Genomic DNA, 17,429 nt, shown 5'->3' on the forward strand with positions numbered 1-17,429 from the left:
TTTTTAGAAGTACTTAAAATGTTTTTAATTTATCTGAGAGGCAGAGAGATATGCAGACAATGAGTCAGAGAGAGCTCCCATTCACTGGTCCATTCCCTAGATGCTTGGGAAGGCTGAGGCCAAGCAGGGTGAAGCCAGAAGCTGGAAACTAGATCCAGGTCTCCCATGTGAGAGGCAAGAAGCCAGTTCCTTAAGCCATCACCTGCTGCTTCCAGGGCCTGCATTAGCAGAAAGCTGGAGTGAGGAACTGAAGCCATGGGTCGAAACTAGGCTCCCTGAAATGGAACATGGCATCTTATCTGGCAGCTTCATTGCTAGGCTAAATGGCTACTCATAAAAGGACTATTAAAATAAAATAAATGGGGCTGTTCTTGATGGTGAGTAGTGAACAGAGTATTATAGATCTCATTCCATGTACCTAAGATTTATAATGTTTAAAAAAGATAACAGCATCTATGACATAGTAGAAGTAGTGATAGTAGTGGGAACACTAGAAGTAGCAGTTAATACTTGTCTATACCAGACATTGATAAGTGCTTTAAATACATTTTTAAAAATTCAGTTATTTCAACTCCATTTTACTACTGCAAAAACTGAAGCTCAGAAAATATAAATCACTTGCTTTACTTACACACTTAATTGTGCACGGCTGGTAGAGAAATCTTATGTGTCTGACATCTGGTCCATTATCATTAATGAAAGTGCAGAGGTAAAATAAAGGTCTAGTCCTGCCTTTAGACTACTGAGAGACCATGAGTCTGTGAAGCGAGGGGAGATGGCCATGGTTTCCCAGAAGGACAATCCTGGTAGCTCTGGGAGTAGAAGAGAAGTCTCCATCACTTCTCTAGAACAGCAATAAGGCATTGTTAGTAGCATTTTAGAGAGTCTTCTGTTGGGCTCCTGTGGGTTTCAGAGCTATTGGCATCTGTCATGCATTCCATTCCACTGAACATGCATGGGATTCCCAGCATGGCTGATGCTGCAGATTGTATAACAGAGAGCACAGTGTTTAGGACCAATAACGAAGCCCAAAATTTATATCCCTGAGTCCTAAATATGATTTCATTCCTGGACTCAGATACAAATCCTCTCCTTGCCCTTCTTAAGTCTAAAAGCAATTCTCTGGTCTAGGCTGGCCTTATTTCTCACCTTGACCCTGGCCTAATCTGGCTTTCAACCTGGTCCTTACCCTTCACTTCATTTTTAAGTCCATCTGACAGCAGATGTCCTCTGCTTTGGAATGCCTTAAGCCTTCTTAGAGTAAATAAAAATACATGACTGAAGATAAGCTATTTAGGGTACAGAAGAGATAATTCCCTTCAAGATGTGAAGTCAGTTCTGAGGTTGGAAAGTGTATGAAGTATCTTCACGTGCAGTATATGGTAGTGTGGTTGCTAATGGAATTCCTATTTCAGGACACAAACTGCTCCAAAATACAGGAAATGCTAACTGATAGGGAGGGGAATCCCACAGGAAATTATCCAAGCTGTTAAAGTCATAAATGGAAGTGAGGAAGGAAATGAAAATATTACTCATTATAGCAGCTTTTCCAGGGGTGGGAGGGACACCTGTTTCCTCAGCTGGGGACATTCTCCAGCACCCTGCTCTGAAATCAGCCCCCAAGTTACATTCACAGCCATACATCTCCCGTCAGGACTTTCTTACTCCCGTCCCCCTATTTGATAATATCCCAGTCAGTCTGCACATTTTGCAGACTATAAACTCTAATAATTTGAAGTGTCTGTAAGCAGTGATTCAAGATTCCTGGAAATTTTGATATGAAAAGAAATCCAAGATGCTCATTTTATTTCCACAGACAAACAAGCATTTGAGGGGATTCTGAGCTGAAATGTCAACCAAAACAAAACCTATGTCCACAGGCAGAGAGCTGTGGCTTCAATTATGTTTTTGCTTTGGGGATGCAAAATATTGGTACAGCTTGTGGTGATTACTTTGGTGCTGGAATGTGAAATGGCTATGCTATATGAGAATCAAGTCATAAAATAAACCTTTTAAAGAGATCATCTTCAAGTATCAAATGAAAACCAAAATTTTTGTGGTGGGGAGAAAGGGGAAGTAAGAGACAGAGGGGAAGTGGACTATTTCTGTCACATATTTATTTGTAGAACAATCAATATTTAAAGAAGACTTGTTTCTCTTGTCTCTTTGAAGCACCGAGTTCTTTTATTCCGGTATCTGGTTGCTCTTCTTTGGAAATGATCAGTGTTTTAAAAGGAAACACATTATGGGAGGTGTCTTTAAAAAAATAAAACAATGCGGATCCTGCTAGCTGTGTCTGCCCTGTCCCACCCTGGCCTTATTGCCAAATAATGGAAACAGAAACAGTCACTGCAGCTTTGGGGTGGGGGTGAGGGATGTGTTTCAGTTCAACTCAGATACTTGGCTTTCTTTCTCCTGGATGGGCACAAAAAGTGTAAGAAAGCAAATCTTAGTTACTAATCATGTCCTTGGTTTCATTTTGCTTTGGTTTGCTTCCATTTGGAATTAAACTGTTGGTCCTAGCACCTGTTTCCCCAAATGCGACGCAGGGTCTAGTCTGCTTTTCTTGTCTGTTCCTTGCTGATTCTCACGAGACAGACATGCTACTGAGCTGAGCGGAGAGATGCTAAACCAGAGGTGAGGAGTTTCTGGGGGTCACCTGGTACTGCTGCGCTGATTCTCACATGAGCCATCACCAGCATTTCTAAGTGATCAATGAGAGCTGGCAGAGCTACAGGAATTTAAGGCTCAGAAGTGAGACTCTAATCAAGCAATTAAACTGTCAGACAAGGTCACATTAATACTCAGTTTTCATGAAAGGCCACAGAATGAAGCCATTTTTGTGCTCACCAGACAGTGCCACCTCCAGCCAGTGGATCCCACCTGTTGCCTTAGCAAGAAATACTCATCGTGAGCCATCCTGGGGAGCCTGAGGTTAACTACTGCAAACGCTCAAAAGTAATGGAGCAGGATGTGCAAACACCTCACCAAATGGGTTGAAACCTGACTACAAGTTGAGCTTTCTCATTAGCTCCCCGTGATGCCCTTACTATTTCAATAGATGTCAAAAAATTCTGTTTCTCTCTTTTTCCATTATAGCAGCATGGCATTCTAGAGAATGCACTGCTGAGATGTTATCAAAGTCCTCGTGTGGCTCAAAATACTGAGATTACCTGGCAATAATAGTGCTGGGCGGTGAACTCAGGACCACACTCTCCTGGAGGAGTCCATACTTTCCCCCACAAGTACTGACTACTGCAGGGATAGATGACAAAAATCCCTGTCTTCATTTATTTAGCCATGCATCTAGAGTCATTCACACATCATCCACATTAGTGCCTTTGACTATGGGCTATATGAAAGGGGATGGAGGCTGTGTACTCCTGTTCTATTTTTGAATTTTCATTTATTTCTTCTACTTGCTGAATTTTCTTTTTAGTTCCACAACACCAGGAGTAACGGCTTCGAGCTACCTGTGGGCTTATCTTGCCACCACCTGGGACCAGCAGTCCTGCCCAGTCCTGGTGTGTTGGTGCCCCAGAGAGTGAGAAGCTGTGTGAGTCTCACTTTGACTTTCAGGACCAACCCACCACTGACACGGCCTCACCTTTTCATCTGCCACTGTTTTCTCCTTTTTGTGCCCACAATTCCTAACCGCATTGTCTTCCTTAGTTCTCCTCTCTCTGCTGGGGTTCCCCAGTAACTTTATAATGAACAAACTCAGGCCTTGACAGGATTGGTGGGACCACACCTAGTAGTGTCTGGCACATAGCTGGCACCACAGACCAAGTAAATGAATGGAACACAGATCTCCTGACCTCAGAGTGAGAGCACGTTCTACTTCGAATCTGAATTCCCAACACTTTCCTTATCTTGACAAATGAAGTCTGAGTTCATTGGAAATAGATGTCAAGATGGTTCCAAATTAACTCCAATTTTATTTCTCTCTTCTATTTTTCTAGTTTTCCTTTATTCTGTCATTCCAGTTCCTGCCTGTAGCTGTATTTTTATTTCACCAAACAATTTATTGTTACTTTAGGAAGTACAAAGCTTTCATTTTAGTACCGATTCTGTTATCACTATTAATTTCTACCTGACCTTGACCATGACACTCCTTGATCTCAATTTCCTTTGTTAATAATGAAAGCATGGGGGCCAGCATTGTGGAGTAGCTGGTAAAGCTGCTGCCCAACACCAGCATCCCATATAGTTGCCAGTTCGAGCCCTAGATTTTCTGCTTCTGACCCAGCTCCCTGCTAATGCACCTGGGAAAGCAGCAGAAGATGGCTCAAATGCTTGGGGCCCTACATCCATGTGGGAGACCCCGAAGAAGCTCCTGTCTCCTGACTTTGGTCTATCCCAGCTCTGGCCAATGTGTTTATTTGAGGAATGAATCAGTGGATGGAAGCTCTCTCTTTCTCTCTCCCTCTAAACTCTACCTTTCAAGTAAATAAAATAATTCTTTAAAAAACAAAAAGAACATAACAGTACATGATCCCTAGTTTCCAAACTGATCTCTTCTTCCAAAGTTAATGTTCTGTGTATCTGTGTGTTTATGGCTGATAGTGATGACTGTTAAATCAATATTTCCAATTTGAACAATACAAATTATTACAGAGATTTTGAAAACAGGATGGCTATTCCCATTGTAGCATAATTCACTCTGGTATGGATTAATACACTTTGGTGGTGGGGGTGTTTGGCACAGCAGTTAATTTGATGCCTGCATCTCATACCGGATTACCTGATTGGAACACCAGCTATTCCACTTCTGATCCAGCTTCCTGCTAATGCATAACCTTAGAGGCAGCTGATGACAGCTCAAGTACTTGGGTTCCTGCCATCTGGGTGGGAGACCCAGATGGAGTTCCTGGCTCCTGGCTTCAGCCTGACTCAACCCTGGCTGCTGTGGGCAGTTGAGGAGTAAACCAACAGATGGAAGTTTTCTGTCTGTCTCTCCCTCTGTCTTGTCTATCTCTGCTTTTCAAATAAAGTGAAAATAAATAAATAACACAAAATTTCAAAAGGAATAGTACACTTAAGCTCTATTAGAAATCCCCTGATCACAAACACGATTTGAAAGAGGGATTGGCAGCTGAATTTTTTACTTTGCTAATGACTCTGCTTAAGCAACAGAATCAAGAAAATAACTTTAATTCCTCCAAAATGAACGGTTAGCTTTGTATGAACTTAATTGCAGAGATATTATGTAAGACATTGGACTCCAGGATATGTTTCACATCCAGGTTCCATCTAGCTATGATGATGGGGGTGGTGCTTCAATGCCTGCCTTCATGAATTTCTGGACAACTAACCCTAAGTCGGAGCGGAGCTTCCAGCCTGGCAGGACATGGCCCTGCCCAGTCCCGCAGCTCTGTGGACCTCCTGTTCCTATATTTGATTCCACTTGGCAACCACGCATAGCAGATCTCTACCCCAACTTACCTGCAGAGTTCTTTTTCTTCTTGTAAAGATGATTTATAAGTTGCACAAGCAAAAATTACTTTGCTTGTGTACAGCTTATGCAATTTTCAATAAAAACACATTTATAAATCAGAAAAAAAACTTGGACTAGGCCATGTATTACAATTTCTCGCTCCAAAATGAATATAAGACAAGGCTGGCTATTCTCTGGGTCTTGGACCTGACAGTATAATTCCATTAATTATTCCATCCATATTTTGCATTCAGCTGTTTTTTCCACCAGTCCCTTGCTCTCTAGACATACCTTAAGCTTCTCTATTATAAAAAAAAAAAAAAACCCAAAAAACACTTTTCATTGGTTTTGCCTTATCCACAGGTTATTGTCCATTGTCTCCCTATAAGCATCGACCCCATAATTCTGGAGAAAAGCTTAGAAGCTCCTCCTAGTACCTCCTACTCCATTGTAATCCAGGCTTTGACTATGACCGACACCAGTTATGCTCCTTACAAGGTTATTGTAGACTGGACCCAGTGGCTTTGTTTTCATCCTTGTCCTAGCTGAGCTCCGCCAGGTTTGCTGTCTGTGACCACTCACTACTTAGGCCTGGCACCACTCTTGTTTTATACTATCTTACCTCAGTTTCCTTTTCCTTTGATCCTTCATTTGCCCCTTAACTGAGGCCCAAGTGTTTACCTGGCCCTTTTCTCTTTAGAATGAACTCCTTTAATGACTATATCTATTCCTATGACTTTGACAGCCAGATACACAGAATTCATGTCAAACTCCATAGGGTACCTATTGTAGACCTTTAAACTCAGTTTTCAAATCAAACTCTTTACTCCATTACTTGCGTTATCATTCAATCATTCTTCAAGCAAATAGTATTGCCAACCCTATCTCTATCACCTACCATACTCTCCACCTTTAAGAACTGGTGGCTAGACCACCCTAACAGTTTTTTAATATGTTGCCTTCTCTCCACTCCCAGGGCCAGTGCCTAAAATGAAGCCTCTATCACTCTGATCCAAGCTTTTCCAACAGCTTCCCAAAGAGCCTTCACACTATCTCTTTCTTTGTCAACCTATTCCTTACACTAATGCCCGTTGTCTTTGTAAACTATGGTTCTGAGGACATGATCACTCTGTTTCACTGAAACATTCACTCACCACCTGCAGACATGTTCAAATTCTTCACCAGGGCACAAAAAATACTTATCCAACTTAGATGTCTTCTATGTTCCTTGCCTTCACATGCTCCCTGGCACTGGGCACAGCGGTCTCTTCCTATTCCAAACTCTCTGAGCACCATTTTCCCATCCTTCCCCTGAAGCCCTCCTCCACACCTGGCCCACATGCCACATTTCCACTAGTGAGACACTGCCATCTAAATGTCACTTCCAGTGTGAAAGCTCCCCTGGCTTCCAAGCCTGAATGATCCACTCCTGCTGTTTTCTCATGATTAAAATAACAGTGACTCAAGTCCTGGGAAGAGCTCTTTGAGGCCTTGAATCAAAGATGGGAAGTCCTTACCCTAACTTCCAAACCTATTCCTCCACCTAGAATTCCATACTGTCTTCTTTCAGGTCTCATGGAAGACACATCTGAAAACACTCAGCAGCAGGAGGAGCAGCAGCGTGACTCCAGCCAGCAGAAATGGTGGTTTCTGTGTGACAGCAAGTAGGTCATCTACATCATCTAGACCTTCCCAGCCCTCCTCCCCCCAATCTGATGCAAGTCTTCTCATTGTCCTCATTTCAGTTAAGAGAACTGAAGTGGAAAGATTAACTTTCTGCTGGGCAACAGAGCTAGGAAATGGCAAAGTCCAGAATGAGCTCCAGGTCCACCCCGCCACAGACTTAGCTGTCATAGCCATGGCAACAGGCTGACTTAGGCTGCTGGTGTAGTTCACTTGTTAAATCAAAAGCTCCTAATTAATACATTCACTAAATCTTCTCATTTGGCAGGTTTTCATCCATGTTTGATAACAGACAATTTGTGAAATCTGTGTCACTCACCATAACACAAGAGTCCTGAGCTTCAAGATCGAAGTCAGTGAAGTTCAAGAGAATACGGTGATTTTTTTCAACCCGGATGGTCCAAAAACAGGCAATGTCATTCATATAAGGATTAGGGTAATTTGGAGAATGAATCTCCCCATTTGGAGCCTGGAAAATTCCACCACAACCTGCAAGTGGAAAATCCAATTCAACAATGAGAGGAATCATTGATGAATAAACCATACCATTAGCTGGTAGTGTAGATCAATATGCGACTTTGCTTGACTATTAGTTTTAGTTAGTCTGTGCTAACAACTCTGAAGAACTTGATATTCATGTTAATTTACTTATCCCAGAAAAAATAAGAAGGAGAGGATACTAAGAAAATACTTCAACCATTGAAAATACTAACGCCAAAAGTTACTTAAAATAATAGTGAAGGGGTGGGCATTTGGTGCAGAAGTTAAGACACTACTTGGGATTCCTACATCCCATATCCAAGTGCCTGAGTTCCAATGTTGGTTCCAAGCCCCATTCCAGATTTCAGTGGGAACTCTGGGAGGCAGCAGATGATGAGTCCAGTAATTGTGTGCCTCACTGGGAGGCCTGGATTGATGTCCTGGCTCCTGGCTTTGGCCTTGCAGCACCCCATCACTGCAGACATCTGGAGAGTAGACCAGTAGATGGGAAATTCTCTCTCTTTCTTTCTCTTTCTCTCTCTCTCTCTCTCTCTGTGTGTGTGTGTGTGTGTGTGTGTGTGTGTCTCCTACTATCACATCTCTCTTCCTTTCAAAATACAATTTCTAAAATAACAATAAAAAAGTGCAAATGAAATCATGTTTTCACAAAGTCATGGATGCCTCCTCCCAATCCTATAAAAGTACAGCATACTGTAAAAATAATTTATCTTGTTCAAAATACTTGATAATCTTGTAGTGTATGCTTTTATAAATAACATACTATCTGTCTTTAAAAATTCGAATTCTAGAGGTGTAACAGTTACTTGTTTTTAAATTCCTATGATGTTATCTAATACCTTTCAGTATATTGTCTACCTCTAAGGCTCATCATTTCTCACATTTATGGTTTTAAAAGCCAATAATACAAAAATTAACCCTATATTGCAAGGATTGAGAATTGTTTGGAGGTAATCTAAACACTGTGGTGTGTGTGTGTGTGTGTGTGTATTTAAGTTCATACTTAATTACCTTAGAGAGAAATCACATGTAATTACTGTATATCCCTACAATTAAACATATAGGGCTACAAGGTGTCCCGAGGTCACATCTCTGTTTTGGCATTTTCTGGCTATGAGACTTTGGTCTAGTCACAAACTTTTCTAGGTTTATTAGTAAGATGAGGATAAATAGACTTCCCTCATAGTGTGATTGCCAGGATTAAACAAAATAACCCTTGTAAAACAGAAAATTTCCAGGCACATACTAAGCATTCTAAATATGTAGCCATTATAAGTATTTTTTAAAGATTTATTTATTTAGTTGACAGGCAGAGTTACAGAGAAGCAGAGAGAGAGAGGTCTTCCATCCACTGGTTCACTCTCTAAATGGCTGCAATGGCTGGAGCTGGGCCAAACCAAAGCCAGCAGCCAGGAGCTTCTCCACTTCCATGTCTCCCATGCAGGTGCTGGGGCCTAAGGACTTGGGCCATCTTCCACTGCTTTCTCAGGCCATAACAGAGAGCTGGATTGGAAGTGGAGCAGCTGGGACTCGAACCATCACCCATATGGGATGCCAGCACTGCAGGCAGTGGCTTTATCTGCTATGTCACAGTGCTGGACCCTATAAGTAGTTTTATAAGCTAATTCCTGGAAAGATATTTTGTACCACAGTTTATTATTTTAAAAATCAATAACAGTTACTCTAGTTTCAGTTTCTAAGATCTTTGGCAGCAGGTCACAGTAAAACATACAGTAATTGCCTGGAATTAAAAAAAATTAACATTAATAATTTTGGATCTGCCAAAAATATTCTATGGCAAGAGGTAATCTGTCATTCACCAATAGCTACTTGTGGCTGGTGAATGGCACCAGTCCTTTGGAGAATCAGTTATGTCTAGTCAATGACCTCCGTCTGATCTCACCATGGACTTGTGTACTTGTACACCTGTTTCCTTATTTTCACAAATGTAGTGACACTTAGGAAGTTAAACACATTTTTCCAGGGAAGAATATATACCAAAGCAGTATTAGCGATTTGGGAAGTCACAGTTATGAGGGTATAGCTTGCACACCTTTCTCTAATCATTACATGAAAGTTACCAGTGGTGCAGCTTAAACCACTTTATGATGCATGCTTTCTTTCACTCACCTCCAGCAACTGCTTGCCAGGAGATATTGAAGCCTCTGCCATTTATGGAGCTGTCAGTCTTAAATCGGATTGCTAACTCATTCCCTGGGCTGGAGACTTGCATGGGGAGCACAGAAGATCTCCGGGCACACAACTGTGTTATTCTGGGAGAGTGGAAATCAGGGCCTCCATAGATCTAAAATAGGGTGTAGAAAACAGGACTTATAATAAGAGACATATTTAAACCACTTCAGCCTTCCCCTGGTTCCTTTTTTCCACCAGCTCTTGGGCTGTATTATGATTAGAGATTGAAATCCCCACCTTCTGGGTCAAGATGAACCATAAACTTGAGCTGAATTTTCAAAGGCACTCCCTTTGCCTTAGGAACACACCCGTTGGATCACCCACTAAATACCTGCTTGTTTCACCAACCAGAATTGCAGAAGTAGATTGCATAGATTATTCCAGAATTTCCCCTATCTCCTGGCTTCCTGTTTTTCATGGTTTCATGGAATTTAGTCTTTCTCTAGCAGCGACATTGCAGAGAATACACTATTGTGTCTGATTTTCTAATTCTTATTTACCCATATGAACAGTCTTAACATTAAAGAATTTTGTTTATAAAAGTTGAGGTCACTGAAGGCTCTTGATTTCCCAGTTATATATTTAGGAATTTCTACCTAACCTGCAAATTGAATACTGTATAAGATTAAGCATTAAATACAATATCTTTGCTTCTTCACAGGGAGGATAAATAAAAGCTTGATAAGTGTATTCTAGGGGAAGCGCAAGAAGGGGAAGCTAGAGTCTCCCTGTGCCTACAGTCAGCACGCCCATTCCCAGGAGCCTGACCAAGGGATCTGTAGATCCATCACACTGCCTTTAGACCTCCAGGCTTAGCCCCAATTTACCCAACTACCCAACTGACTGGGATCTAACACCCCAGTGACATCTTCCCAGGGCAAGGGTTCCCTTTGGTGTCACCTCCAGGACACCTCACAAACCACTTTCTGAATCACCCCCAGGCCCTGCTTATCCAATGTGTGTGTGTGTGTGTGTGTGTGTGCTGTGTATTGAGAGGAAGGAGAGTCGGAGACAGAAGATACTGACGACCCTCCCTTTCAGGTCTTCTCAAACTTGAATGTATAGAAGAAAGACCACTGATGCCAACAATACTCAGGTGTATTGTACTGAGACCTTCCAACTGCTCCCACCTCCACTGTGCCATATATGAGCCCACACAGGATGGCAGCTCACAGGGAGGTGGGTACACTGTGCCCTCTCACCTCTGCCATCTGGTACCCTGACCCTTGCCCACCCTCAGGCCCAGGGCTGGGTGATAAGGAAATCACTGGAGTGTACCCTGGGGAGTGAGAGTGAGAACAAGAAGCCTACTTGTGTGTGTGTGTGTGTGTGTGTGTGTTGGGGGAAGCAGAGTGGGGCTGGATGTGATGTGAATCTGTAATGACTGCTTTGTCTGATTCATTCCCTAAGCCATGCAGGAAAAGTCCAAATGAATGAAGCTGCTGTTCCCCCAGAGGGCTGCATATGAGGCCTGCAATTGCAAAGGAATGAAGCAGGCTGACTGCTCTAGGCTTATATTCATTAAGAGGAGCTGATGTTTGTGTGGCCCCCTAAATCTCATCAAAAGCAGGGTTTTAGGAGGAACCCCATGTGACCCTCTACATGTACACAGATCCAAATGGAAGACACAGAATTGCTTCTTGTTTAGAGTGTCCTTCACAATTTTCCAAGCTCTCCCTACCCCCTGGCCCAGAGCAAGAGACCCACAGCATGTGCTCCTAATCAGCCAAGCCCCAATCGACTGCACATATTTGGAGAGAACATTGAGCACTGCGCGTTAAGTTCTAACAAAGAAAACTCGCACGTCGGCAAAATATTGTTTTCCCTGCTCATGCATCCCCTTGAGATCACAAACATAATGGGTTTGAGTTGGCTGGGCCCAGGAGCCTCCACAAGAATAAAAACTGCCACTTTGGCCATTCTTTGCTGGCCTCTTACTGGCCTGCATTCACAAACAACCACAGCAGAGACCAGAGTGCGCTAATTGCCCACTCTGAGCCATTGTTCTAGTTTATTGCACCAAGGAAGACATTTCCTCCTCTGCTGGATGCTGGTCCAGGCTCCCTCTCCTGCCCTTTCTCAGAGATTGAAGCCAAATCAGCCCCAGTGTTTCCATGACCAAAATAATACAACAGCACTTTTAGCTTCTACAAATAAAACCGCTGGTTAACACATGTTCAAAAGAGGGAAAAGATGGAAAGAATTTCAGGGTGTGGCTCATCGGCTACAGCGTATGACTAAACATTTAGGAGAAAAGGAATTGGTCTGATGATCAGAGATTAAAAAAATGTGCTTTTAGCAAACGCTCAGGATGGAGACCATTTCAAAGCCTATGGTTTTAATCTGTTTTGAACATTTCTTTCTGCTCTGTTAGCTCCATTTATTGTTACAATCAAGTCAGCATTCCCGGGTTATGAGTAACCAAACGGCTGTTGCTTTATGCCACTGGCCACTTTCTGGACAGTGATTTTTGAGAGGAAAAATGGCTTCCAGTGAAGTTTAATGAAACTCATGTAAGCCTAAAACTGAGACACAGTAGGGTCTTACATGGTTACCCTCAGCCGAACAGAAAAGATGCAGGTGTGGGCTGAGGGATTCAGCTATGCTTTTTGACCACATACCACAAACAGGGAACACATTTTGAAACCTTTTGCCAACATGTTATCAGTGACCAGGGAAGAAGGGATGGCAAAAATCATTTTCTCATTATTAACCTAAACCAGCTCTTTCCATCTGAGCTGAGTGTCTGCAGAGATGCGAAATAAGGTCTTTGAACAAGAGCTCGGGAGGTTGCTTATTTGTGTATTAAGTAAAAAAGTTTCCCAAAATATCTAAGGACTTCAGAACACCTACCAAACTCCACTCTCGGTGGAACATGGGAGGCCACTGCAATGTCAGCATGTCCCGAGGAAACTAAGCCCCAAGAAGATTGCAACCTCTTTGCGCAACCATTGCTGTGCAGGCACAGGACCCTCCTTGATGCTGTTTGTGGCCTGGAGCCCCTGATTTTGTCCCTCAGGCCTCAAGGCAGCATACAGGGAACAACCCCTGCCTGTGCTTTCTCACGTAATGGGTGGAACAAAACCCAATGCACAATGAACCCATTTACATTTTGCCAAGTGGGCAGCAATCACATGTACTTTGGAATATGAAAATGAAGGATTTGGAACATTGCACTTTGCTGCCAGCCCTTTGTAAGCACTAAGAGGTTTACGCAACGGAGCAGTGTCTTTGCTGGCCAGAGAGACCCATTTGCACATTCCACGTGTGAATGTCAGGCCTACTTCATCCTGGGAGTGTGAATTTTAGGAGGTACCTTGCTCTCTCCTCCTAAAAACACAGTTCCTACCCTAAGATGGGGTCATGACTTGGCAGCAGTCCTTCCTTGAAGCCTGGAGTGTGGGGCTGACCCAAGCACTTCCCAGTTCTGTCTCTGGTTTCATTTGTTTTAGTATTATCCTCTTTTGGAGAGATGGAAGGTATTAAATGCAATTCTTAGTGATTCACTGAGTGAATGATTTTAGAATGCCATTTCTCTTCAGGCTGAGAACTTGCTGTGCAATTAAATCATTTTAAGTATTAAAGTCTCCTATAAAGTGTGCATCACCCATTTCAGTCCCTTGCACACTGCCCATGTCTACAGTTTTGTACTGGCTCATGGGAAGTGGTGAGTTGTAAGCAGGTCCAGTTCTTAGCTCCTCTTCTGCTCACCATCCAAGTGGTCACAGAAAAACCATTTCTCTTTTGAGCTTTGGTTTCAACAACTTAAAAATGGGGACAAAATCCTTCTTGTACCCTCTGAGATGATTTAACCTTCAAAGGAGAGTATGGATGTAAAGATTCCTTTTTTTTTTTTTTAATAGGCAGAGTGGACAGTGAGAGAGAGACAGAGAGAAAGGTCTTCCTTTTGCCATTGGTTCACTTTCCAATGGCCGCCGCGGCCAGTGCGCTGCGGCTGGTGCACCGCGCTGATCCGATGGCAGGAGCCAGGTGCTTCTCCTGGTCTCCCACGGGATGCAGGGCCCAAGCACTTGGGCCATCCTCCACTGCACTCCCTGGCCGCAGCAGAGAACTGGCCTGGAAGAGGGGCAACCGGGACAGAATCCGGTGCCCCGACCGGGACTAGGACCCAGTGTGCCGGCGCTGCAAGGCGGAGGATTAGCCTAGTGAGCCGCGGCGCCGGCCAAGATTCCTTTGTAAACTACTAAAAGGAAGTATATTATTGTGGTGTGTCAAACAACCATTTAGATTCTTTCATTCATGCATTCCACAAAGACATTGAGAGTAGACTGCTTCCCAGGTACTCTGTGGCACTGGGGATGTAAACACCCAGCCTCATGGAATTGAAGTTCTACTAGATTTAGAATCCTTGTCATCATAGTGTTGTAGCAGTCCCTATAGTTGTAGTGGAGGGATTTTTTTTAGTGTACTTGAAAGCCATTAATGACTAAATTCTTTTTTTTTTTTTTTTTTTTTTTTTTTTTTGACAGAGTGGATAGTGAGAGAGAGAGACAGAGAGAAAGGTCTTCCTTTACTGTTGGTTCACCCCCTAAATTGCCGCTGCCGCCGGCGCACTGCGCTGATCCGAAGCTAGGAGCCAGGTGCTTCTCCTGGTCTCCCATGGGATGCAGGGCCCAAGCACTTGGGCCATCCTCCACTGCACTCCCTGGCCGCAGCAGAGAGCTGACCTGGAAGAGGGGCAACCGGGACAGAATCCGGTGCCCCGACCGGGACTAGAACCCGGGGTGCTGGCGCTGCAGGCAGAGGATCAGCCTATTGAGCCATGGCGACAGCCAATGACCAAATTCTTATTGACTAAATTCTTGCAATAAGCTGATTCTAAGAAATTTGGGGGCCCAAGATTCTCAAAATTCATCTGAATTTTCCGACATACATCCTTTGCAGTAGTGTTGAAAAAGTTCTGATCTTGAGATGCCTCATACTATGTAAGTGAGCGTGGCTTTATGGAAGCCATCTGCAGCTGCAGCTGTGGTGGGGAGGGTTACCTGCTGTGCTCCAACTGTCTTTGCTAAGGGGACTTCCTGGGACTGTATGTGTGGACTGTTAATGATCTCAAACACAATCTTCATCAGGACTGGGGCTCTGATGGTGCAGCCTTTGGCCTTTGAGGGATGATCCTCAGATGGCCCCAGCAGGATTGAGTCCCTGGTGCTCATGGCACTAGTACCATGATGCAGTGTGTCCTCACATCCTTTCCTGCTCCTGCTTCCTGGCCAAGGCACTTAGTGCCCTTAGGCACTACTTGGTGGGAAACTCAAAATAAGACATTAATCCCCTATGTCTAGCAACATTCCCATGAAGGGCTGATACACAGTAGAAAATCTAGGAACAGAGTGTTGCTGACCCCTGGAAAGAATGTGAGATCTTGGCAGAGTGACTCCTCATTCTACCTCTTAGTTTGGAACACGGCAAAAATAATTGTACTGCTTACCTCCAGGGTATCAAAGTCACAGGTTGAGTGATATTCGACATCGAAGTCATGGATGGTGAGCTGAATGCTGCTCCCAGGGTCAGTGGTGAGGTACCAGATACACTCTTTGTTGGCTGGATAAGTGCCTGGATACCCAGGGCTGCTGAAGGAGCCTGTGGCTCCAGATAACTCCCCACCACAACCTATGAAAACAGCAAGGCACAGTCAGAGCACGGCGGGCAGCAGAAAATGGAAACCATTCAAAACCCAACTCACACAGGATAATTGTCAATGCATGTTGCCTAATGTAGGAAAAAGATCACCAAGTTATAATAATAAGGCTATAATTATGCAGTTGTAAGATAAAGAGAAAAAATTATGGCTACAACTTACTAAATATATTTTTAAAACATTGCTTATATCACCTGGTAAAATAATACCTCGTCCTTATTCTCTTCATATCAACACTTTGCCACTTTTTTCCAAAACATTTTTCTAATTTTACATTTTCTTCATTATATTTAAGTAAGACTTATCTAGTAGGAATTAAACCAGACTCTATGCGTAGAGTCAGACTGTGAGCTCCATAACTCTGGGTCTTCAATGTCCTTGTAGTAAACATATGGCATCTGACTCTGTTTTAGATATGAAGACTAGAATTCTAAGTGTGACAAGTTCTTATCTTTAAACAAGACATTGCAGAAAGTAAAAAAAAAAAAAAAAAAAAAGTTAACACTATGGAGTCCTGAACCAGGAAACATATCTAAAAAGCAAAAAACTAAAAACAGAAAGAAAAACCCCACCAAGAACAAAGACAGCAGCTGATGTTTATGACTGTTAATATTATCATACCCAAGAAGGCAAGGCAGGCCGATTGCAATAGCAGGTAACCAGATGCTGCAACACAAGGTGCACAGTGTAAAACAGTGGCACCCTTCCCTGGGCTCTGACAAGTCAGCTTTGCAGGCCTTTGCTATTTAATACACATAATGACTACATGACGTTGGTGCTATTAACACCTACATTTCACAAGCGGGCAAATCAGCACAAACAGAAGGCAAGCATCTTGTCCAAGGTGTCCTGGTTTGTAAGTGGCAGAGTCAGGACATCAATGGATCTGATCTGCCTGAGTCAGAGGATTTAATTCCTGCCCTCCACAGGTGCTCACATGGACTGCAGGAATTCAGATAGAGATTTCAGTATGGATAGGGAGAGAAAAGTTGATAGAATAGGTAAATTTGGAAGAAAGCTTATTAGAAGCAAAGCTAGAAAGAAAAGGATAGAACATCTTGTTTTACAATAGCAATTTTAGGTAATAAAAAGGCATGTTTTTTACTCTGTTAACATTTTTTGGCCTCCTTTGTTTTTTTTATAGAATATTACTTATTGGTTGTTAAACTCCTCCAATGTTCTCAGAGAAGAAAACTTAAGTCTTCACCAAGACTTTTTAAAAATAATAGCACTTGCTCATCCATTATGAATAAAGGCACATTCTCACCTGAACAGAATTAAGCTACCATGACATCAAATAGGAGAGAGCAAATCTGAGATCTTGTCTACTATCTACACTATGCAAGTTCCTCCTACACAGTGAATTAGAAAAAAAAGTTCTTTAGAATTTAAAATGTATTACATTTTTTTCATACAGAATCTGCGCAGTTTAAATAACAAGAGTTGAGGAGAAGTATTAAAAAGAGTCTTAGATTTGGCAAAGCCATATGATCTAGCCCAAAGTGCCATGGTCTCCTGCTTCCACTAGAAAACCTCTGTGTTTCCAACTTAAAAGCTGCTGCATGGGGCACTCTTTCCTATGTCTTATGGGATTTCTACCATTGTTTCTGGTGAAAGCCCGCAAAACAGCCATTTACAATGATATGTGCTGACATTGCTTATAGACTATCATAAAAGTTAAAAAAAAAATAAGTACCATAAAAGATTAGAAAATATTTGTCCTATTACAACCGATGAAAAATATTTCTAAAGCCAAAATCAGCACATTGTATATATTTGCAGCACGGTTGCCCAACTCCAGGGCATATCCCATTTGCAGTATATTACATAAAGTGATGCTTTCTGAAGGTGAGTAGTGGATAACATTATAAATTGTGTGGAGATGTGGCTCCTTTTAAAGTGCAGGTGAGCAAAACAGATTCTAGATAAAGAAAGCCATCTAGTTAATTCAAGTTT

At 42.6% G+C, this 17,429-nt stretch overlaps 1 protein-coding gene across 1 annotated transcript in view; it reads right to left on the reverse strand.

Annotated features, from left to right (window-relative positions):
* Positions 1-17,429, reverse strand: part of CUBN (cubilin) — a 288,990-nt gene that overhangs the window by 140,364 nt on the left and 131,197 nt on the right. Inside the window, exons 29-31 of the mRNA XM_051820614.2 lie at positions 15,264-15,445; positions 9,749-9,923; positions 7,440-7,609 (exon numbers count right to left, since the gene is read on the reverse strand). Coding sequence (XP_051676574.2) covers positions 7,440-7,609; positions 9,749-9,923; positions 15,264-15,445 — 527 coding nt within the window. The remainder of the gene's footprint in view (positions 1-7,439; positions 7,610-9,748; positions 9,924-15,263; positions 15,446-17,429) is intronic.

The sequence above is a fragment of the Oryctolagus cuniculus genome, chromosome 13, assembly GCF_964237555.1.
Source record: "Oryctolagus cuniculus chromosome 13, mOryCun1.1, whole genome shotgun sequence".
Classification (NCBI taxonomy): Eukaryota; Metazoa; Chordata; class Mammalia; order Lagomorpha; family Leporidae; genus Oryctolagus; species Oryctolagus cuniculus.